The sequence below is a fragment of the Podarcis melisellensis genome (assembly GCF_964234715.1).
Source record: "Podarcis melisellensis genome assembly, chromosome: 1".
In the NCBI taxonomy this organism is placed as follows: domain Eukaryota; kingdom Metazoa; phylum Chordata; class Lepidosauria; order Squamata; family Lacertidae; genus Podarcis; species Podarcis melisellensis.
In genome coordinates this window covers 57,118,243-57,144,220 of record NC_138528.1, presented here as the reverse complement: position 1 = coordinate 57,144,220, position 25,978 = coordinate 57,118,243, and the positions used below count along the sequence as shown (strand labels likewise).

Genomic DNA, 25,978 nt, shown 5'->3' with positions numbered 1-25,978 from the left:
GTCGAAAAGAAAAGAAAGTGAACTGAACGACAGTAGCATTAATAAACTCCTCAATCGTGGATGTACCAGATGCATCTTCTAGTGAAGCCAAAATGAAACCAACCAGAAGAAAAATGAGGCAGCATTTTAAAACCTAAAGTTAGCTTGGTTTGCTGTTATAAGTAGCTAAAAGGCACGGATATATTCAGAAGCTATGCCTTGCATCAAAAGCCCTTTTTCAATCCTATTGAATGTTGCATGCTGCAAGGATCCCACATGATCATCTGACAGCCTACAATGCTAACAACGTGCAGCTGCCTTGGCGTCATCAAGCACAAATTTTCACAGCATCAAGAATCTGCATAATTTAAATAGTAACAAGGCATGTATGTTCATGATCACCTTTTTCTATAAAAATTACAGAGCCTTCCTGAAAGCCAGCACAATGAACTGATAATGAGAGGATCCTCTGAAAGACAGACATTACATTTTTTTTAAAAAAAGGCAGCTTCTTAAAAATTATCTGATAATTACTCTTCGATAAGTGATTTTTTTAAAAAAAAATTAAAAATCCAGTTATTCAAAGAATAGATTGAGCGTAAGTTTCTAAGCCAAATCACAACACTTCAAGAGATTTAAGCTGATCTGAGTTTTTTTATAATAAAATAAATATTTTATATCATTAAATGGCAACACATTTTCAAGAAATTACTGTATTCATGTAGAGCTTTCAGGTACACCCTCATTTCTTTTGCATAGTAGGCAATATTTCCTTTAAAAACAGTAATGTGCTTCAAAAATATGATGGTGCAGTGGCAGAAAACCATTGCTCTTGAGGCAATAAAATATGGGGAAACTCTGGAATCTGATCTGACAAAATATAACTAGCTGATCCCCAAGACTACAATCCTGCACCCATTTACACACACTTGTTTAGTTAGGCTTCCATCATATCCCCGAGGCTCTGATTAGCTTTTGCACCAATGTGTCTATATTCACAGCTGAGAGAAATAATGGAAAGTTCCCTCAACATTCCAAAATAGCCAGCACCCTTTGGCAAAAATCCACAGAGCAGCTGGCAGTTATGATGGAGCTCTTTCTGGGAGAGAGGCAGGGCAGGTTGCCAGAGGCAGTTGGTTTCCTGGCTAGGGGTAGGGCCAGGATTCCCGTTCTCTTGTTCCCAGATGATGACATAGAAGCACAAGTAGATAGGGTGCAGATGAACAGGTCTGGAGTAAAATCCTAACACATCTGGATTCTGAGCAAAAACTGCAGTTTCTGTCAAAAGGATTTACAGCGAGAGGCAGGAGGGAGGAGGGGGAGGGGCATTAAAGAAAAAAGGAAGAAATTGTCTTCTCCCCACCCCACCTGGTCACCTCCAAGTTAGCAAATTTAAAAATCATGGCTTAAAGTGGCAGGACTGAGGCTTCCATTGCTGCTCATCATACTCTTCTTCCTACCCTGTCCCTCATTCCCAGGAAACTATTCACACACACCCTTCCCATAGCTTCTACTTCATCTTGTGTGTGGAGGCGGGGGAAGGGACTGAGAAATCCCCTCTACAGCAAGTGACTATGGTTACTATGGCTACTATGGCTAATTATAATGTAGCATAAACTGCTAATGTTTGAAACCTTTGGGGGCCAAACTACATACAGTGGTACCTCGGGTTAAGAACTTAATTCGTTCTGGAGGTCTGTTCTTAACCTGAAGCACCACTTTAGCTAATGGGGCCTCCTGCTGCCGCTGCGCCACTGCTGCACGATTTCTGTTCTCATCCTGAAGCAAAGTTCTTAACCCGAGGTAATATTTTTGGGTTACCAGAGTCTGTAACCTGAAGCGTATGTAACCTGAAGCATATGTAACCTGAGGTACCACTGTAATTTGTTGTAGTATTGCTCCAAAAGTTTTTGGATGAAAATAGTTATTTAGATCCCTTCTAGAAACCAGTTTCAGACTGGTTTTGGCCAACAATAAAACTTCCTTGATTACCTTAGTGCAGGCATAGGCAAACTCGGCCCTCCAGATGTTTTGGGACTACTATCATCCCTGACCGGGTGGCGCTGTGGGTTAAAGCCTCAGCGCCTAGGGCTTGCCGATCGAAAGGTCAGTGGTTCGAATCCCCGCGGCGGGGTGCGCTCCCGTTGCTTGGTCCCAGCGCCTGCCAACCTAGCAGTTCGAAAGCACCCCCAGGTGCAAGTAGATAAATAGGGACCGCTTACTGGCGGGAAGGTAAACGGCATTTCCGTGTGCTGCGCTGGCTCACCAGATGCAGCTTTGTCACGCTGGCCACGTGACCCGGAAGTGTCTCCGGACAGCGCTGGCCCTTGGCCTCTTAAGTGAGATGGGTGCACAACCCCAGAGTCTGTCAAGACTGGCCCGTACGGGCAGGGGTACCTTTACCTTTCTCATCCCTGACTACTGGTCCTGTTAGCTAGGATTATGGGAGTTGTAGTCCCAAAACATCTGGAGGGCCGAGTTTGCCTATGCCTGCCTGTGGCGATCACACAGGGTCCCTGGACGTTTGACGGTCTATTGATCCCTGTGCCACCACTGTGATTGCTTTCCCGTTGCCACCAACCCGTTTCTCTTGGGTACACACAGAGTCCAGACAGTTGTTAACATTAAATCAAATAAGCAAGTTTATTTTATAAGCCTTAACAAGTTTATGGTTTCAGATATTTTTTCTTGTCAGTTTCTTAATCTTAGTTTCTATCCTGGCCTATACCTTTCCTAATAACTGCTAACTGATTATCCCAACTGTCTATCTGACTCCTATCAGATTCTCTCACAACACAACTCGACCAACCCAGACTTATCCTCCCTATTCCTTCTCCAACTCCCAACTCTAACTCCTCCCCTTGGGTTTTCACTGGCCAATCACTTCACACTCGTTTAACCCCTTCCTTATGACCCACCTGGGAGGTCAAACATCACACTGCCTTAGTGGATGATCTGGGCTGGGAGATGAATTATGTTTATTATTTATTAAATTTGTATACAGTTCTTCATGCAAAGATCCCAGGGTGGTTCACAACAGAAAAATACAAAATGAGAATACAAAATACACAATAAAACAAAAACAAAAGCAACAGCAATCAGGTGGTTAAAAACCCTAATCAGCAACTCATTTCCTAGGAAGTTGCATGAGGTGCATGTGACCCTGTTGATTCTCCTGGACCTCTGAGCTTGTTTACTGATCCATAGACCATGTTATCTATCTGGGTTTTCACAAAGGGATGGGAATTGTGGTCAATGCTAAAGTGGCTTTGTTCATTACAGAGAGATAAAACCCAGAAGTGGTGCTAGATAGAAGATTATTGCTCTTCCCCATGTCTGGTGGCCTGTAAGATTCTGCAGAGCTCCATCATGTCCCCTATGGTATCTAACAACTACATGAAACTGCTCAGAGAGGACAGTTGGATTGCAGAATCATCAGTATAAGCTGATAATACCCAACTCTATATTTTTATTTTTATCTCATTTTAGGGAAGTAGTTCAAAGGTTAAATCACTGTTTGGTAGCTGTGAAGGACTGAATGGGGATGACGAAACCAAAACTTAATCCAGACAAAACAGAAGTACTGGTAGTGAGTTGACTCAGGTTTGGATTTGCAGCTTCTACTGGGTGGTGTTACACTCCTACTGAAGTGTACTTTTTGCTCAAGTGATTCTGCTAGATTGTGTAGACGGCATCAATAGTGAGGGGTGCCTTTTCCAGCTTTGGTGGGTTTATGATCCACAGCTCTTCCTACCAAAGCTGAACCATGGTCATCCATGCTCCAATTCAGTGCTGGGAAGCAAGTAGGTCATAATCTACTGGTAGATTTCTGGTTGACTTGCAAAAACATGGCAAAGGTTTCTGACACCCAGTTGTTTCAACAACAGCAACAACTAAATTACGCTTTACACTTAAGTGATGCTGCTGCTATGAAGGAAGTTAAGCAAAAGTAGACTTTTTTGTGAAAAGACTGTGGGGTCAGTTCAGTTCTGCTACACTGGTACCTCAGAACTTGAATGTAATCCGTTCCAGAAGACCATTCGACTTCTGAAATGTTTGAGTTCCGAGGCATGTCTTCTGGCTGGCCGACAGCTAGGTTTTTGCACAGCGGAAGTCGTGTTGGACGTTCATGTTCTGAGGTACATTAAAAAACAGGAGAACTTCTGGGTTTTCGGAGTTTGGGAGCCAAAACATTCATGAAGAGAGCCATTCGAGTTCTGAGGTACCACTGTACTAAAAAACTAATTCCTAGGCTCAGAAGGTGTTCAGTGGCACTCACTTTATCCTTTAATTCAATTTGTATTTTGCACCTGACTGGTTGGTTTGTATTTGCACTTGGTTCTTGCTGGTAGATCTTGGAGTTCTACAAAGTCTGCCTACCTCTGCTCTACAGATCTCCAAATTAGACTATTGCAACATGTTCTAGGTGAGGCTGCCCTAGAAAACTGTTGAAAACTACAACTAGTACAAACTGCTGCAGTCGGGTGGCTGACAGGTCAGCATGTTTTTGATGCATAATCTCTCTCTCTCCTGTTTTGTATGATCTGCATTTTTTTTTACTGGTTTATTTTCAAACTGAATTTTAAAGCAATCTTATACCACGCAACCAAACAGAGCTACAGTTCCCAGCACTGTTAACAAACTACAGTTCCCAGGATTCTCCATGACTGTAAAAGTGGTATAAAAGTGCTTTAAACGTATGGTGAGGATGTGAGCTACGGCCTGTGACCTGGGTACCTTAAGCATCACATTCTTCTGTATGTTTCTCCCTGAATGATTTGATCATTATCTGAAACTTTACACCAGATCCCTTGACCCCAGGAAGCATGGCTGGTGATAATTATGGTCAAGGCTTTTTTGGTTGTGGTGCCAACCCCATGGAAAGCCTTGCAAAGTGAAGCAAGTCAGGTCCCATCACTGAAATGTTTTTAGGCAGCTAGTAAAAAATGGCAGTTGAAAAAGTTTTTACCTCATAGTTCTCTTTTTGCTGGTATAGTACTATAGGCTGTTTTGGATTTTGTAATGGAGACTTGGCTTTGATGTCCATATCTGTGATTTTAATGGGAATTCTAATATAGTTTAAAACAATTTAATTGCTTTGTGTTTTGTTTTGTTTTTTGTTTTTATATAATGCCACTGGATCGCTATATAACGCCGGTTGTCACCGTTTATCGTCGGAACTATGACAGTATCTGATCGTCTTCGAATTGCTTTGTGTTTTTGACTGTAAACCACCTTGAAAATACATATAAAAAGTAAATAAGAATTGTAGAAATAAAAAAGGATCCTCCACCTAACAGTGTACACCTCTTTAAAATCCAGTTTTATGGAAACAAGTTTAAAATGTTTCTTCATTTTATCAGAAGTTTCCAGGGTGGTGTATGAAAGTGTGAAAACAATTCACACAATAAAATAAAGTGTAGAGGAAAAACAAAACAACAAAACTAAGGAACAGGGAAAGCAGTTCCAACTAACATTTCACCTAAAGTATCTGAGCCAAAAGGATGCTATAAACCACATACTGGGATAGTGTACATAAAGTTCTCCAGGAAATGAAATATGAATATATATATAACATTATTATATAAACCATTTAATTGTATCATAAACTTGTTGCAGGAGAAGCAATATTACTAATATCTTCCAAAATGCTGACAAATTGGAGTATGCTATTGGCTAACTAATGGAGAGATCTTTGGTATGGATTTGCAACATCCATCCCTGGAAGGTCACATTTAGATTAATATCTTATGCGATCCATGTAGGAAGCAGAAAACTGAAGGTTGCAGATAACTCTGCTTTAAGGTGATTTCTAGAGTAAATGTTGTAACATGAAGAACATTTTCTACCACTACAGGATTGTGGAGAGGTGTCTATTTATAGCTTTCCCCCCTGTTGCAATGAACTCAAAAATGAGTGGATGATTCTAGTAATTAACGACTTCAAGATTAATATAGACCCTGCATTTGATTGATTGCATTTCCCTGGGCACTGATCATCTAGTTGAGCAATCTGGTACTATAGAACGTAGCACTGAAATAATTCAGGAAGGAAATGTTAATTACTTGTTGAATACCAATAGTGCATTCAACCCTGAATTAAAAACAACCCCCACCCCCAGACACACAGTCCCTAGCTCTAAACTATTTAGAACCGTCAAAGCTACATTATCACTTACAACTTTGGAATAGTTTTAGGTTTCAATAAAAGGATGCTTTCAGACATTGGTGGCAGCCCGGGTCTGGTTGACCAGAGCTGCTGCCAACAGAGCAGCACGCAATGAGATGTGGGGAGGAAACAAACCCCAATCCCGTACTGTGTCAGCCTGTTCCTTTTTATAGGCTGCAGCTGACCTGAAAACAAGCTTGGTCAGCTAGAGCTCATAGAAAAGAAAGGATGACATGACAGAGTGAACACTGTTTATATTGTCTCTTTTTTCTATTGTATGCTGAAAGTTGATCCATGTTGCCACAGATGCTTGGAAAGATATCTGAAACCATTCTGTATTAACTTAGCAAAGTATTTTAATATCACTGCAACACTAGCTAGTATTACAAACACATGCTATTACTCTCATAGATATGAACAGAGTATTTTTTTGGGGGGGGGAAAGGTCATGGTTGTTTTTGGAAATCTATTAAAAGAATGCAAATCATTCCTGAAATTGAGGGTGAGGGAAGTGAAGCTTTTATTTTCACACAGCAAACACTACAGGTATGGTTCTACCAACACCTGAGGAATTCTGCATCTGTTAAAGTAGGATTTTCATTTTTCTTGTTAAAATATGCTATTTTCAGTTTTAAGCAGGATTGATAATAAAGCACTAAACATTCTAACTGGAGAAGCATTGCGTTTTTTCAAAAACAACATTTGATAAAACAATTTATCAATGCAAGCTCTTAAATGTGAAACTTTCTTAAAGAAACAAAAACACCAGGGAATTGTTGAGGGGAATGGCCTAGAAACTACTCCTGTTCCAGGTAACTAAGGTGATATTGCATAAACTAGTGTAACACTGATGCACTGTTCATTTGCACGCACATTTTAATGAAGACTTGTATATGACATAGAATTATTTAGTACAGTAGAAAATAAGATTCCAGTTCCATTGAACAAAAAGGAAGAAGGAAGCTATGCTACTTATATGAACACACCTTACTGTTTCTTTAAGGCAAGTGTCACTAGCTGTGTATTCCAGAATCCAGCTTTGTAATTTTAGTTGCTAGCTGCCTACAGACAACAGCAATATTTAGGGTTGGCAGTCTGCAGGGAAGCAATCCCAAACAAGCACATAGTTAAGATAAGAATGAGGTAGGCAGTCAACCTGTAACTTGTTCGGAATGAGTCAGAACAGAAGCATTACTGGACTAGGTGGAACCCTACTGAGCCTTGAGTTACCACATCCCTTCTAAATAGGCAGTTGCTTTATCAGCCTCCAGCAATGTGGTGATAGCATGACCCTGAAGGACCAGGTGCGCAGCCTAGGAGTCATTTTGGACTCACAGCTGTCCATGGAGGCCCAGGTCATTTCTGTGTCCAAAGTCTACCAGCTTCACCTGGTACACCGGCTGAGACACTACCTGCCCACAGACTGTATCACCAGAGTAGTGCATGCTCTGGTTATCTCCCACTTGGACTACTGCAATGCATTCTATGTGGGCCTACTTTGAAGGTGACTCAGGAACTCCAACTGATATAAAATGTGGCAGCTAAACTGGTAACTGGGAGTGGCCGCCAGGACCATATAACACCAGTCCCAATAGGATTTTCACTGGCTCCCAGTACGTTTCTGAGCACTTTAAAGGTGCTAACCTTTAAAGCCCAAAATAGTCTTGGCTCAGTATACCTGAAGGAGCATCTCCACCCCCATTGCTCAGCCCAGACTCTGAGGTCCTCCTCCAAGAGTCTTCTGGCCGTTCCCTCACTAAGTGAAGTGAAGTTACAGGGAACCAAGCAGAGGGCCTTCTCGGCAGTGGTGCCCGCACTGTGGAATGCCCTCCCATCAGATATCAAGGAGATAAAGAACTATGGTACGTAACTTTTAGAAGAAATCTGAAGACAGCCCTGTATCATGAAGTTTTTAATGTTTGACATTTCACTATGTTTTTATATATAATGTAAGCTGCCCAGCATGGTTGGGGAAATCCAGCCAGATGGGATGGGTATTAGTAATTAATAATAATAATAATAATAATAATAATAATAATAATAATAAATTCCTTTCTGGATGGAGGAGGTTATTGTGGTCCCCTCACTGCTGATTTTAGAAGAAAATACACTGCCATGTTTAAAAAAACAACACCACCAAATACATACATTGACGCTTATGCAGCCAAACCACATGATCCTATGATTACGAACGTCAACAGAATCAAGTTTGCTTATGAAGTTCACTTGCTTTAGGACAGCACAGCTGAAGATTAGCCAGTGAAATTTTTTGGCCTATTTTATCTTCTTGTAGTTAAATGAGGATGTCTTAAATGAGTAAAATATTTTTGACTGGATTTCTACTTCAGGAAAAGCTGAAACTGCTCCACAAACATGGGCTCAATAAGCTTCTGTCCAAAATAGGTTATTATAAACCAGCCTATAACCTGCTTGTCTTCACAAGGATAGTTTCTTGAGGTGCAATCACTGTCTCTTTAGGTGCTGATTGACTCATCTCCTATCCAAAGAAGCACTGGTCAGAACTGAATTCCAGTCCCTTGATTGACTATCCTAGATATAAACTAGAACATATTAGACTTCCTGAAAGCAGGCACAGGAGTGTAAAAGCATGCCATCAAAGTGATAAGAGTTGTAATTGGAAAATTCTCTCATCAAATTTATATCCATTATTACCAGATTTACACTGCCACTTTATTATGGACCAAGTCCTAGAGCCTGGCATTCTAACCGAGTTCACAGAAATGAACTGGTGATCCTTTCTTTGAAGAAAATGATCATCACATATAATGCAACTGATTATAATTGAGCAGATATTATCTCACAAAATATAAAGAAAAGCAAGAGTGTGAAAATTCAGATAAAATAGCAAATCTAGAAAAAGGAGCATAAAGAGATACGGAGAACAGATTTTAAGCCATATTTAAATAGCACCAGTTCTCTCTACAGGCATATCCCTATAATGTTGTATTATAAGCATTCAGGTAGCATTTTATAACAATGCAGTTAGCAGATCCAAAAGCAGTTGTCCAATCACAAAAGACAGTAGTAGTAATTACACACACACACACCATCAGTGTTCGAAACTCCCATTGTTCTAGGCGCATTTTGCAACAGGGGATCTCATTAGCGTGAACAGTTTCTGAGCCTAAGATTTCAGATTAAAACTGCAGAGTGGAAGGAAAGGAGGACCTTTTTCTTTCTCCTCATTTCCAGCTACTCTCTGAAGACTGGAGAAGAAACCCTCTTAAGAATATTAGGGGTGGGCAGGGGAAGGACTAGACCATGTGAAAAATTAACATAATATTTTAGCTGCAGTTCATTCGTTTTCAGCTTTGTATTCTTGTTATAAAAAACACTCCTAGACATTCTGTTGTTGCACCTATACTGTAGGTTTAAGGTGCCTTTTAGCTCCTAGCTTTCATATCTCAGTTTCTAAACACTGTATATACCAGTAATAGTAATAGTAGTTAAGCCTATATTTTGACCCCCACTTTTGAAAAGTAATGTTTGTGTGAAAGTACACAAGCTTATATATTTACATATAAAAAGTACAAAAACCCAGGTTCCCCTCTTTTCTTCCCATCCCCTAGCAACTGCCTTTGCTAAAAATAGCACAAATATCATGAGAGACAGGGCACAGAGCCAGGTGGAAGTGTTAAGTCCCAGCTTTCACATCCAACAAGTATGATATACCAAACTTTGGGATAGGGTGAAAATCACAGATTCGAAGGAGGCACTTGGCGACACTGACTGGAAATGGATTCAGTTAGACATTCACCTAGATTGTCTTCAGGATGAACAAGTCACATCTTCCTGTCCACATACTCAGGTACCCCAGGCTGAGACTCATCCAAGCATAGGTGAGAATGCTTTATTACAGTAATATTCTTCATTACAGTAATATGCATGCTCAGAGGACTGCCAAATGATGAAGTGTGTACAAATGGTAAATTAGTGAAAGCTGTGAAATTCCAAATTTTGTAGCAAAGGTATGATTGGACCCACCACCATCCACTCACTGCTTAATGAGAATCTACTTCTGAGAAAGATGTTTCTAAGCAGGCAGGAGAAACTGCTATTTGTCAATATCTAATTGGGTTTTTGTATAAACCACCAGGTAATAAGGAAAAAGGATGGCTGGAATCTTGATTACATATAAGGGGTGGTTTGACTTACAGACAGGCCAGCTCATCATTACTCATTTTTGAACTGCATTTGGAAATGGTGTGTAGCACACTCATTTGTCCCCCATCTTTTGTCACCCACCCAATCAGTCAACCACAGTGTTACAAAAGCATCATCCCCCCCCCCCCCGGCCACTTTGACACAATTTAATGACAAAGATGATACCAAGTGATGTTCACATCAGCTTCAAAAGGTTTCTGGTTGTGTACACACCAGGTGTTGTTGATGAGATGGAGATGTTTTTACCCTGTGCAAACGTATTCACACCTTGGCTAGAGACAAATTAGGAACGGCTTAAGAACTCCAATCAGTGTGAAGCTGGTTTGAGAAACAATGCATCAAACCATAGTATTTTATAACCGAGTGCAAGGTACATATGCATTTTGGATAACATTGTGTAAACACTGCTTAAAACCCCAGCACTGGAAATGCAGTGAATCCATAGTAATTGGGAGTGTGAACACAACCTCAGATGACACCAGTGGCAAATGTGAGTACAATTCCCTACATGTTTCCCACCTTCCTGTCCTAGCAATCCACTCCAATCATGTCACAAGATACACTGTCCTTTCTCTGCCCCCTTCTGGCCAAAGAAAAACAGCAGAAGCTATTGAAATCCTTTGCCAAGCTGTCAATAGCAGAACTGTATAGCACCCTAGTTCTGAGCATTGCACCTCTCTTGAGCATCAGGCCTCTCTCGAAGAAAGTCTTTTGCATTGCCCTTATAACTGAGAAGGGTCTCCATACAGTCCAACAATAGAACAGTACTAAAACACTTCCTCCCAACTTAGTTTCAAAGAACTGACAGCCTCTATGCTCCACCAGGCCTTAAATTATCTCATCATATAAAAAACAGCAGTGGCTGTACAACTCTCTGCAGTCATTGGAATACCAATTGTACAATTTTTCAATTGCCTTAATTTTAAAATGGGCAAAAATACTAACTATACAAAACTGGCTGTGGAAAGAGTAACATAATATGCAAGAAAGAAAAAAAAGGACAAGACTTAGAAAGAAACATGAGACAATATCTCTAAGGAAACAAGAGCAGAAAGCTGTATGACTTATTCACAGGTCCTTTGGTTCAAATACAAATATAGTACAATTTATTCCCCAAGATTCTAGACAATTAACAACAAAGCCTTATAACACTGGCTTCCCAACTTCCTGTGTCACATTTTGTTTGCACACCAAGTGCATTTTTGAAGAAATCAAATGAAATGCAGAACTGTGTGCTCTTTTTAGGCAACAGCTACTAGTCAGAGAGCAAATTTGGGTGAAGTCAACAGCCTGTGAACAACATCATCCCCCTAGTCCCCCTTCCGAATGCTAAAATTGCCAATTAGGAAACTCCCCTAGGTAACTTGTTTTGCCACACATAAATGTTCACCACTTTGGGGCTGGTAAACTGACTGCTCAAGTAGTCACACAGACCTATCACAGATTGTAACGTGTATCTCTTTTCAAACATTAAGAAGCACCACAGATGAGGTGATTGGTACGTGAATAAACTGGCTGAAATCCAGACACTGCACACTTGCTCAGCATGAAATTTCTATTATTACCAGATCTTTATACTGCAGTTTTGAAAGCTCAAAACAGTGAATGCAATAACTTAGTGATGCTTGGAAATATCTGAGGGAATATTATAGGTCCAAACTGTCCCTCCAATACACAGTTAACAGTTCCAGGTAGCAGCAAATTATAACTAGCTCCCAGGGATTTGTTACTACAAATGGTAACAATGAAGCGTAAACCTGCCATTGTCTTACAAGAATCCAAGTTGTTGAAAACATTATATTATGCAAAAGCTGCCTGTATTAGTTTTGACATCTGGATCTCTTCTCTAAGATAGGAAATTTTACCCTGACAAGCTTTTCCTTGGCTTTCAATATATTTGAACATTTCTGCCTCCCTTCCTCAGCATTTTTCCCCCATTTCTGTTGTCTCTCTTCCTAGATGGGAGGTGGCCAAAATTACATGCAATGACATGATCAAACACTTGGTATATCTAGACACCCAGCAGCTTTTGTATTGTTTTACATTCCTTTCATAATGCATAATATTTTGTTCTGTCTGCACCCCCCATGCAATCAGCTGATAGCCTTGAGGAGTTTCCACACAACGACTCCTTCTAAGCTGGTGTTAGCCAATTCAAAATGTTTCCATGTGTAGGTATTTGTTGCTATTTTCTGTCAGAGTTGCCCACAGTCCCAGTTTCATGAGAGTCTTCACAGTCTGCTTTTGAAAACACTGTCTTAAAGTGTTTGCTTCTATGTGCAAATGTTGCTGTTAATATATTTATTTATAAAAATGTGTGTACAGTCGTATCTCAGCTCCTGAACACCTTGGGAGTCGAACGTCCCGGCTCCCGAATGATCGAAAACTGGAAGTGAGTGTTCCAGTTTTCAAACTTTTTTTTGGAAGCCAAACATCCAGTGCAGCTTCCGCTATTGTTTCTGGTGTGTCTGAGCAATCGGGAACAAATTGGAAGCTGCACCTTGGTTTCCGAACGTCTCAGAAGTCAAACGGACTTCCAGAATGGATTCTGTTCAGCTTTCAAGGTACGACTGTATACTGCAATTTCAGGAGGGGGGAATCAAAGAAATTTACAATTATAGTACAATAAAAACCCATTGAAGGAAAATGTGACAAGAAATGCTTTGTTCAGCCCACCTGCATTATGCAATAAGCCACATGCATGTCCTGTGCTCCAACTAAATACATATAGTAACAACTTCAGCTGAATTACAATTTGTCAAACAATCACTATTAATTTCAATTTAATTTACTCAAATACATGTACATCACTCAAGTTGCAGAATCTGAAGCACCTTCTCTTGCTTCTTATTATTATGTGGTTGCTGCAACCCAAAAATACGCATGTGAAGTAATAGGAACTAATCAATGGGGCCTAGGCTAAGATTGATAGAATGCCAGCAAGAGAAGCATATCCTGCTTATTTCAATTGGCATTAGGATGCAAATCCAAAAAGGGGAACTGACAGAAGAGAAAAAACAAAAAAGGGAAGCATCTTGAGATGAAAGGCGAAACAATGGGAGCAGAATTGTGGGGCCTGTATTTTTGTTCCTCATATGGATTCCTACAGAGGAGCAACTTTCTTAAACATCCAACAGTCATGAGTAAGAGACCACCCAAAGGTGATCTCCCAGACCTTACAAGTAGAAATGACAATAGTGTGCCCCACAAGGCCTCAAGCCATTGGTGCCCTGGTGAGGGAAGAGAGTGCCTTGATAACGCATGTGCCTTGGTTCAACCAAAGAAGGCAATTTAGAGTACATACTGGGATAAATCTTTGTTTTCTTTCAAAAGGTGTTTGGCTGCTCTCTGTTCTAGTGAAAGGCATGATAGAACAAAAATAGCTTTGAGACAGAAGGGAAGTTGAGGGTGCTCACACCTTTTTGAACTCAGAACACCAAGCCAACACTTACAAAATATTTCAAGTATGAAAAAAAAATGCAATCTCTTACCTTGAAGCATCAAAGCTGTCATATGATCCAACAGTATAGTGTCTAAACAATTTCTTTGTTCTGTCTGCTCGAGTTTCTGTTCAAAATGAAGACAGAATATACTTAATTAAAACTTTCAATTGTCAAGAGAAATAATCACATGCTCTCTTGTTTCATAAATTACCATTCAACTTTTTTCTTTTTATGGGGGTAGGGACTGGAGGGAGAGACTGCTGTCTCTTATCAGTGCTGTTGTCCCAATATTTACTTTTATTAATTTAAAGGTAAAGGTAAAGGTACCCCTGCCCATACGGGCCAGTCTTGACAGACTCTGGGGTTGTGCGCCCATCTCACTTAAGAGGCCAGGGGCCAGCGCTGTCCGGAGACACTTCCGGGTCACGTGGCCAGCGTGACATCGCTGCTCTGGCGAGCCAGAGCCGCACACGGAAACTCCGTTTACCTTCCCGCTGGTAAGCGGTCCCTATTTATCTACTTGCACCCGGAGGTGCTTTCGAACTGCTACGTTGGCAGGCGCTGGGACCGAGCAGCGGGAGCGCACCCCGCCGCAGGGATTCGAACCGCCGACCTTTCGATTGGCAAGTCCTAGGCGCTGAGGCTTTAACCCACAGCGCCACCTGCGTCCCCTACAAATACTACACTTACTTGTTTTTATAAATATTTATACAGAAATGTATAAAAAGAAATTCCAAATCATGCTTAAAAATTAAATATGCAGTAAATTAATTCATGTCTGAGAGACATGCCATAACACATAAAAGGGAGCATTATTGTAAAATATCCTTGAATTTTTGACCCAAACTATAGCTTCTGTGTGGCCTGAACATTCACCACAGTCAAGGCAAAAGCCCAAAGGTTGGTTTTTAAGGCTCAGCGGAGCTTGTTGTACAAAGGGGGTCCATTTTAGCATTCCCTCATCCCAAATGACTCCTTGAAGCAGAGGTATGGCCTCTTATGGACTAGGTGGAGGATTTACAGAACTGTATGTCTGAGTCCAAGTGTTACCTTAGTTTGGGGAGGCACAATTCCTTTGTCCAGGAACTTCCTTGTCCTTTGGGGATAGCTTTAAAACACAGCTTTGAAGGCTTTTGCACAGCTATGTGTGAGTTCAGATTAGAGTCCCTGCCCTCCCCCGCAAAAAATAAAATAATGGAAGGAAGTTTTAGGAGCGGTGTGAAAGTGATAAGGCAACATGGTTATGCACGTCACATGCCGGTACACGTGCCACCAATATTAGTGAGGAGAGATCTCCCAGGGGAGGCAAGCTTTCTTCCTGAAAGCTCTTGAAGAAAGCTCATAAGTATCAGGCTAATTCTCAGCTGAGTCCAGCGGAGTTTGCCATCACTTGTTTTAAAGTGTGGAGTCGCATAATGGCCAGTCTTTAAGGTGAAATCCCACTCACCCACTGTATTCACTCTGACAAAATCTGTAAACTCTAAAATTATTATTTGACTCTTTGGAGGAATCGGTTGCAGCAGCAAAGTAATTTCTAAGGTATGATCTCACCCTTCTATTATCGTACTGAAAGTGGGTGGGAGCAAACGCAACATGTAGTTAGAAGCAGTACTGCTCAGCTACCAACACGTATAAAGCAAGCATTCCACAGTGTTAATTTCAAACTTCCTTTAAATGCATTTGCAGGACACTGTATATTACTAGTGGGGGGGGGGCAGCAACACACAAAATCAAAAGGATGAGACAATAGTACATAGCTCTTGGACTCATAGTACATAGTACTTCCAATCTCCCTCATTAAATGGAGCTGCAAAGAGATAATGAAGGGGGGGAGGGATGGAAATAAGGGAACTCTCAAAATGGAAAGCAACTTCAGAAGCTGTGTGATATTTTAAAATATAATTTCTTATTAAGGGTTTTGGAAAAGGGCAGCGTAAAAATCATGACAAAGACATAGGAGAAACTCAAAAATCGCAACACAGTTAAGTCAAAGAAAAATTAAACAATGATCATTGCCTGTTCTAATTATTCCGTCTCTTTTCACAGGAGCATGAAGATGCAGGATAGAGTTCCAGAGATACCGTTTCACTGAATTCAGATATCAAGTCTCCCTCATGTGAAGAATTCCACAAGCTTGTGTATCTTGCTGGTGTATTTGGGGCCACCGTTCTCTCATTTACGTATTTAATAAAATTAAACAAAACTGGATAAAATGTGCTCTTTTTTGTCAGTTCTCTGTCAAAATGGACTCTTAGGGTTAGCGTTTCTAAGATAACTGGTAGCCATGCTTTTTTCCCCCATTCCAAATTCCTGCCTTTTGTTTCTTCCAAGTACTTCCAAAAGTGTGTGACAGTCTTGTCATCAGCAGATTAGCAGTTAATTATTTATTCTTGCATTTTACATTTTGACCATACCAGGTATTTAGAATCACTAAAGTGGGGGTTGATAATCTATATTGATGAGTAATCTGGGACATTTGTTCAGATAACTGACTCCAAAAGCCTGTTAGCAAAAATGCCTCAATGGAAAAGAGTTAATAAACTTCTCATTCAGCACAAGTACAATCACATTTTTAAAAGTACTTAAAGAGTAAAAACAAAACAAGAACCACATCTTTACAGGAAATAAAACCAAAATTAGAAAAAGCATAAACTCCTGTCTTTGGGATATATCCAATATAGTTTTCCCATTTGTGTAATGTAAGGACTTCCGCCTGCACAGTGAAACTTCCTCTCCTCTCCCCTCCCTGCCCACCCCCATCTGCTCCTACATTTTGTGAGTTTCAGTTTGTCTGGATTTTTTGGAAGAGGGAAAGGGCACGCTGTTGTTTAATTATAGCTACATTAAAATCCTGGATCGTCCCATTTCCATTGTCTTCCAGGAGTCTGGGGAAATTGAGCCAGATTGTGGAATTGTCAGCCTAGTAGGTTTTTTAAAAAATTGATGTCAGACATGTAATTACATTACCATAATCCTTTCTCCACCCCCACCTCACTCCAATTTATCCAGTCTGGTGTCACATGATGTGTTAAGCAGCTGATCCACAATGTTATTCACAAATTTTCCCCGCTTCTGTTTTCTACCCTTTAGCAAGTACACAATATTCTGCTGTTCCTTGTTCCAACATAAGCAGATTTCAGAGAAATTATTGTGAATAATGAGTACCGGTAATTTACAATAGTATGTTGCTGGCTAAACATCTTACCAATACAGTAAGCATCACCCTAATAAATTCTCAAACACAGTCGTATTAACCTATTGAAATCTAGAATACTGCTCTTAAAACACAGACAAGAGAATGCCATTCCTCTAGGGAAAACATAGTTTCAACTTGAAAGGAAACCAGATTTACATCTTCAAAAGATACCTTAACTATATAGCTAAAAATGTACTGCTGTATTTGCTCCTGTTCTTAAATTTTGAACTCTTGTTAACCCTAAAGTTGGAATAGTTCAATGAGCAACTTCTGAGATGGAATATTTATAGAAAATATTAAGCATAGCAATTGACACCCAAGGCTACCACTAACATTGATATCTGTAGATTGTCTTGAAGTAATTTACTTGAGAAAATAAGGAGAGTTGGGGAGGGGTTTGTTTTCTTATTTGCTTTTTCCCTTTCTAGCGTTTGCACTGCAGTCCATTTCAACAGCTGTATGCTAGTCACCAAGGAAACTACTGTGGGCTGATCTTTGATTGGATATGTTGTCAGTGTTGCCAGAGTTGTGGGCAAAGTTTAGTGGAAGAATGCTACATACACTTTACATATTTCTGCAGCAGGAAGCAGAATAATAAGATTGCCAAAGGTGAGGAGGACGTTTTGTGTTTTAATTGAATTCAGTGGGTATACTATGGCACAGGCACACTTAGTTACTTCTGTATTGTACACATTTTGGAATAAAAGATTTCTCATCTCCAAGTTAGCATGTATATAGCACTTTGCATAACCCCTCATATCAGGATATCACACAAACAAGTACTTGAGAAGAAACTGTGTAACAGCAGAAGATGATTTATAGAATATTTTTGAACAAGAAACTGTGAGCTAAAAATAAAATAGATATATTTTCATTGAGTGGGAAAGAGGATTATGGGGTGCCAAATGATGGGTTAACATACTCCCACCGCTTTCAACTTTCTGTGGCTACTGGACATGCTTAGTCCTCATTTGGTTGTTGGGAAGGAGGAGAGTGCTGCCTTTAGATTTGAATTTTAAAATGCAGCTTTTACATGCATACATGCATACAGTACATGTATGTATGTATCACTACCAACTAACTACAAACTATGCTTTAAAATATAGTAATACATAAAGCTTTATTTTTTTATTTGCAAATGTAACAAAAACAGCTAATAAATAATAGTTCCTATGGTAGCAAAGGGACATGGGTGGCACTGTGGGTTAAACCACAGAGCCTAGGACTTGCCAATCAGAAGGTCGGCGGTTCGAATCCCTGCGACGGGGTGAGCTCCCGTTGCTCGGTTCCTGCTCCTGCCAACCTAGCAGTTTGAAAGCACATCAAAGTGCAAGTACATAAATAGGTACCGCTCCGACAGGAAGGTAAATGGCGTTTCCGTGCGCTGCTCTGATTCACCAAAAGTGGCTTAGTCATGCTGGCCACATGACCCGGAAGCTGTATGCCGGCTCCCTCGGCCACCCTCGAGATGAGCGCCGCAGCTCCAGAGTCGGCCACGACTGGACCTAATGGTCAGGGGTCCCTTTACCTTTACCTATGGTAGCAACAAACTATGAAAGAAACAACACAAAGCCCTAGTAAAATGGCATTAACAGTAAGACTTATTATATTAGCAACAATGGTGGGTCATGTGAGTCCTTCTCCTGGCTAAGAGACTCATACTGCAATGATGGAAGGACAAACATCCACCATCTCTCTCCTGGTGGCTTGAAGATCTCACTGCCCTTTCTACATCAGAATGCATGGTTTATAACCATCAATTTCATTTAGGTACCTATTTAGACTGCCTGCCCCATCTGCCCCTCACCAGGACCCTTCTCGAGATAATAACAATAATAATAATAATAATAATAATAATAATAATAATAATAATAATAATTTACGCCCTGCCCTCCCCAGTCAGAGCTGGGCTCAGGGCAGCTAACACCAGTAAAATTACAGTAAAAACATAATGTGGGGGGGGGGGACAATTTAAAATACAGGTTAAAATGCAATTTAAAACGCAGCCTCATTTTAAAAATAGCCCATAGATCAAAAACATAAAGGAAGGGAAACATAAGGGTCAGACTGAGTCTAAACCAAAGGCCAGACGGAACAGCTCCGTCTTGCAGGCCCTGCAGAAAGATGTCAAGTCCTGCAGGGCCCTCTTGTGACAGAGTGTTCCACCAAGTTGAGGCCAGTGCTGAAAAGGCCCTGGCCCTAGTTGAGACCAATCTAGCCACCTTGGGGCTTGGGACCTCCAAAATGTTGTCATTTGTGGACCTTAAGGTCCTCCTACCAGGAGAGGCGGTCCCGTAGGTACGTGGGTCCTAGGCCGCATATCCATTGCCGGAAACTGCAGGAGGGGAGAGTGATTGCTCTCTGCTTGGGTCCTGCTTGCAGGTTTCCCGCAGGCATTTGGTGGACCACAGTGAGAACAAGCTGCTGGATTAGATGGGCCATTAGCCTGATCCAGTAGGCTCATCTTATGTTCACTACCGCACAACACTGTCACATCTGTAATTAAAGGAATATGCATTACACATCCCATCCACTCAATGTTTCGCTCTGCAAATATTGGTGTAGTGGAAGCATTATCACTTCAGCATCAATCTGAGGAGCACTACCCCATTTGCATATGCTAATTGGTATGTATAGATGAAAATGGTAGCATCTATACATATCAATTAGAAAATAAAAAATAAGTATCAAAAGAAAACACAAATTCTGCCGCTTGCTGTCAGAGCTAAATCTGATCTATAAGGTGCCAAGAGTATTTTCTGGGACAGGACACTGTATGTGAATTGGACTCCCTACCCTACCCACAATCAATTGGGAAAAACTGCTGTTTTCATACATATCAAAACTAAAATGTCTTTTCTAACATCTAACATGAGTTCATTTGCTCTCTGTCATTCTGCGACACACCCTTCCCCTCCGCTTGCCATGTGACTATTGCATAAGTCCCTGGGGAAAGGTGGGAGTCAGGGTTTCACTGGCATTGCTTTACTATGTGTTCAGCCACCTTTTAAGGAAAGCTAATATTTTAAATAAAAAGCTTAAGGTGTTTTTTATTTTGAGAGAGAGAAGGAGAAGCAGGAGATTCAGAGTACAGAACAAAACACTTGGTGCTTTGGGATAACCCAATAATGTTTTCTCTGAGCATGCACTGTATACCTTTGCCACCAGTTGTTCCTATAGCTTTAATGGGGCAAGGAAACCTTAACAACTTTTGAACTTTTGCTCATAATTTCCCCAAACCAGAGAAAGTATGCCTTCATTGACAAGCCTGAATGAATTACATCAATCGATTTCAATAAAATGGAAAAGCAAAATGATATGCCTATTTTTTAAAAAAAAAAAAAACTAGGGAGAAGAGGTCAGTGTGTCAATTTTCACCATTTTGTACCTGTGGCAATTTTTATAAAATCACTTTGAAATTTGGTGCATTTGTTACCTTATCAGGTAGATCATATATGTCAGGTGGCATTTTATAAGCTATAGAATTTTGAGACTTCTAATAATGTATTTTTTTACAATTATTTTCTTTTACTGGTTGCCTTAAGAAAAGGGGGCTTTTAATATCCACAGAGTAAAACCATAATTATATTAATATATTAAAATTAGATTGCACTTGCTACTGCAGAAAATGACATAAAACACTAAAAGAAAAAAACAGTCTGAAAAATTAGTTTCCATGGAAAGCAAAATGCATTGGGCAACTTCCAGTGATGCCTACCCATTTGCGGTCTGACAGCCCTCCTTGTGCCCTCATAGACTGCTCCAGAGGGTCCCTTAACCCTCTGGGAAAGATACAGGGGCTGCAGGAGGGGAAGAAGTCCTATTGTGCATACGGCTGCTTGATCACAACATATTGGATCTTAACCATTCTCTAAAATATATTCCATTCTGTTTAACTTAATATGGAGCAGTATGAATGTTATGTGGCCAAATGGAACAGAAGTTTGCAAATAGAAAAAACTTTTGCCAATTTTTAATAACCCTCAATATCAGAAAGCACTGACATGATAGTGATACAATGGCATTTACCTTATTTGAAATGGCAGCAGAACTACAAAATTAATCATGGCAAACACAAGAGATAACGGTGATTTTTACCATTTGTTATGGTTGTAGAGGTTTTAATTTTGGGGATAACCAAGATGAAATTTATGAGATTAAAATAATCGGAGATTATCTAGTCTGTCCCATTAAATTATGTTTAAATTGATAGTTCCATAAAAATGCATGTGTCACTGTTATACACATTAACAGCTGAGAGGCTGACATTAATCAGGCACTGTAAAATAAAAACAACTCAAAAAAAGTGAGTGGCTTTAAAAGGTTTGGGAAATGCGTATTATAGTTCATTTAACTGCTTCCCAAACATCACCAAGACAATATCATTGTATAATGGGTTTGGAAATCAACTATTTCTTGTATTTCAAGTATAGATCATCAGTTTTAGAATGTGTGATTAGAATTTCAGGGGGGGTTGTCGTCAAAATATTTTTATTTATATATACAGAAAGTTTACAATTAAAAGAAAGAAAGAAATCCAGGGGCATAAGATCATTAAGTGAGAATGTTTAGATCCTCTTAGAATTTCACAAGTTCATGCTTTAATGTAGGAAAATATATACAAACTGCATGTAGAATGCATGTAAATGGAATCACACCTGCTTTCATTGTGCTGGAAACCATGGCTGGCTGTGGCATTCAGTATGAGTTATGTAACAAAATAGCACAATGAAACGCCACCACAGAGTGAGTTCACATGTTGGAAAACCCAGCAATTCTCTGTGCGCACGCAGCACTGCACAAAGAAAGCAGTATATGACTCAAGCACACACAGTCCATCTGAGAATATGATTCTGGATATCATATGGATAACAATGTTTAATTAGAAGAATTCTGTCCTATCAGGATTTCTCCCAAGAAGGTGGAGAAGAGAATTTGCATTAGAAGGCATCTATTTTGACTGGCATTTTTCACATTAGCTCTGCTTCTGAAACAATTTATTGCATACAATGAAATTTTCAGCACCCTAAAGTTTAGTGCGGAAAACCAGATGAAACTTTGCTTACTTTAGAGAAAAGAACTATTCTACAAATAAAACGCTCATACTTGAGAAAGGTGGGTCAAAGGTGCGCCTCAATATATAAACCTTGGGGTACACACCTGCCTCTTATTTTATTTTCAGCACACTGAACTGTGCCTGAATATGGCACTTAACTTTTATGTTGATATACAAAAGAATAATGCCATCTATCAGATATGAAAATGAATGACGCCTGCAGATTCAAGGTTAACTCCCACTATCCATTCATTTTTTACATATCATCCATGACACTACTAACTGTCATACTTTCATAGTGAATGGCCAATTCACGCTGATAGCATCCTGTTATCTCCAAATCCTACATGTCTCAAAGTGAACATTTTAATTATTCCACTGACAACAGTCCAGCTGAAGTGGACAAGATACCCAAGTCCTGTCTTTTGGTGAGAAAAACAAACAAAGCAAATAAAAGGGGCAAAGAACAAGGAAGGGTTGTTATTTAGATATAAAACAGAGTATGGACCAGGTATTTGACATTTGTAATTTTAATTTTAATTTTACATCTTCTTCCTCATTGCTTAATTTGCAATAAATGCTACTGTCTGATTAGGATACCAACAATCAAAATTTCATTTTTACCACTAATCATACTTTAAAATAGCGGAGGAATCCATTATTTTACTACACTGACTGTATTTGGTTGGTTATATGAAATATTGAAAGGGGCTCATATCTATAACACCTCAAATGAATTATTGTGAAATGCATATTCAAGCCATGGATCAGAGAAAGTACAATAGTAGATGTACTGGCTCCTCCCCCTAATCACCACTCCAAGCACAAACTTACAATCTATACTACATGTCAAAATACCTTCTAAACTCTTATTTTCAAAATAAGATACAGCATGAGACACTACTGCCTGCAGGAGGCAATGAAAATGTCACCTATGCAAATTTGCCATAATATTGGGGATAAAAAAACAATGAACAGCAGTTTTCTCAAAATGAAAAGCCTCTTTAACATGAATTTATAATTACAAAGCTGTAAAGATATGTATACAAAATAGTAAAAATGTATCATATGTATCATACGCTAACCAAACAACTTGTTTTAGGAAAGCTAACATTAGAATATTCATTAGCAGTTCTGCCACAAAGCTGCACTCCTTGTATAAAATCTAAAAAAAGATGTCTGAAGCAATCTTTAAAGGAACTATATAGCTAACATGATGACATAGCTACTACTTAACTGATTAGTGTTCAATAATTTTTCCATTAAGTATATTAAATGTAAAGTTTACTGCACATTTACAATGCAATCCTATATATACTCAGAGTTAAGTTCCATTGAGGCTTAGTGCCTGTTAAGTGCTATAGAATTGCATCCTTAGTTATAAATACATATTTAACAGTCATTATGGTAGTTTCCTAAGATTGTGAAGCTACATTCTGATGTGCAATATATTGCTGTCAATGCAAGGATTTCTAATTTTTGTTAACTTCAAACTCAGTAACAACTTTCAGACCCTGCCAGTATTATAGAACTATGTTACAAATACAAACACATTTTGTATTTATTTTCTTTAGATTTTCATCAGCCAAAAACATCGTAAGACTGTTGCTCTTTTATAATCTAGAATACTCTGAAGTTAAATCAGACAAAGAAAAATTGGTTCACGTGAATAATATAAGCACTGGTTGGGGGTGGGGAGAAAATGGTCCATGTGACAATTGAGATCTATTCAAAAGTGACAAACCAAACATGAATACTTGCCTATACTTCTGAGTTGATTAACGTGTCCTAGATAACTATGTTTCACTCAAAAACAGATTGTCATAACTAGCCACAAACAACATATTAACAGTTCTTTCCAAAATTGTGATATCAAAAATTTTAAACATAAATGTGCAAAACTCTAAAAACCCTCAGTTTTTTTAAACAGAAAACACACCCTTTTGTATTTTTAAACCTATAAAATATTCTATAGTTTTATTTTAGATTAGAAGCAATTATACCAAATAGTTACAGAACTATGAGTCCTATCCTATACATGCTTACTTGACAGTAAATTAATTTAAGGCTGTTGGCATTAGAATGCAATAATATACGAAACATACACAGTAGAGGTGTACATCACTATGAAATTTTACATCTAATTTTTAGAGCACCTCTCCACATTTAAACCACATAGACACACACATACACTTATACTTTTCAAAGTTACACAATACCTCCAAAATGAACTTTCTTCTTGAATCTTGAATTTTCAGCCATGATTTCTAACCTAGATGTAACCATCTCAGTTGCATTTGTTGTGTATTTGCATCACCATCAACATACAAAACCACATTTCCCAGGTTTCAAGTTACTTGAACTGAGTTTTTCAGCCCTATTGTGAATATAGGAATTCTTTCAAGTAAAAAAAGGCTGTTTTAGAAAGAAGGAAAAACGTCTTCAAACTTTTAAATCCATCTTGATACTGACTATGACAAGGACCTTCAGAGATCAAAACATCAACCTTAAAGCAAGTTGTTTTATACAAGTTGTATGCTCAGCAATAGACTCCATATCCCTCTAGTTTCACACTGTACCATTGGATTTTTCTCCCTCTTTTATTTAAGGTTTCCATGGAAATGCATCAGTCACTAATCTAAATAAGTGCGGGTGAAGGACGCCTGAAAACCTAGAGCAATTACGCATGCCATTAGAGAGGAAAAAGAATGATTCAGCCCAGCTGTACTGTGTTACTAATAGCTATCGTTTCTACATTTTGGTTGCTCGACGCCAAACAAAATCTGCTCTAGCAGCTTTGAAAACCCACTCTGCTTGCCCTGTCTCTAACACGCCCATAATAAAAATAACCTTGATGAGTGCATGTTAGGAGTTAAAGCACTTCAGATGCAAATCCTTTCTCCTCCCACAAATGCCAAATATGCTTGTTTTGCCAGGGCTGTAACACTGTATGCTAATTTCCTTCAGAACATGAGGTTATTTTCAATCCACTAGTACTACAAGAAAGGAGGTGTTTGCTTCTTTGATCTGCATTAAAAGATCTCCAAGCCCTGAATTACAGCCATTTAAATATAAAAAAGCTGAGATGCAAAGGATGTCATTTTTGTTAGTTAACCCAATTTCATTGTCACTGACTGTATCTCAGCGTAATATAGTTGAGCTATAGTATCCAATATATTTTTAGTACAAGGGCATAGGAGTGCTTCCTCTGATATTTGATGGAGAAAAAGAAGTACATTCCTTTCATTAGAGCAGATGTAGGAAACCTCTGGCCCTCCAGATACTGCTTAACTGCAGGCACAGGCAAACTTGGCCCTCTAGATGTTTTGAGAATACAATTCCCATCATCCTTGACCTGTTAGCTAGGGATGATGGGAATTATAGTCCCAAAATATCTGGGGGCCAGGTTTGCCAATGCCTGGCTTGACTACTACTCCCATCAGTGAGCATGGCCAAGGCCAGGGATGATGGGAGTCGTAGTTCAGCAACCTCTGAGGGTTCAAAGGTTCCCAACACCTGATTTAAGTGTTTAAGGCAGAGCTTTCCACTTTTCATGTTGGTGACACACTTTTTAGATATGCATCGTTTTGCAACACAGTAATTCGTTTCTACTGCAAACCGAAGGTTAAACTAACGCAGCAGATTGTCAGTGCTTACAACTGAGTTCAAAACAAATGGACAAACGAAAATGGTCATCCAACACAATTGTGGCACCAGGTGGGCAATCCCACGTATTTGTCAAAGTTGACCTGTTATCTCCACCCCTGGCTTATAGTATCCTAGAGGGGACTGGTAGGGTGCTTCTCATGCATTTTTAAAAAAACCTCTTCTCCTCCCTGCATCATATGCAGAATTGTCAGAAGATGTAAAAACTTGTTTTTCTCCCTTCACATTCTCTAGAAACCTCCTCACCCCATAATATATACAGTGGTACCTCGGGATGCGAACAGG

General features: G+C 39.5%; 1 protein-coding gene across 6 annotated transcripts in view; it reads right to left on the bottom strand.

Annotated features, from left to right (window-relative positions):
• Window positions 1-25,978, bottom strand: part of SHANK2 (SH3 and multiple ankyrin repeat domains 2) — a 334,933-nt gene that overhangs the window by 148,616 nt on the left and 160,339 nt on the right. For all 6 annotated transcript variants that reach the window (XM_081891148.1, XM_081891150.1, XM_081891145.1 and 3 more), the window contains one exon: window positions 13,824-13,899. In XM_081891148.1, coding sequence (XP_081747274.1) covers window positions 13,824-13,899 — 76 coding nt within the window. The remainder of the gene's footprint in view (window positions 1-13,823; window positions 13,900-25,978) is intronic.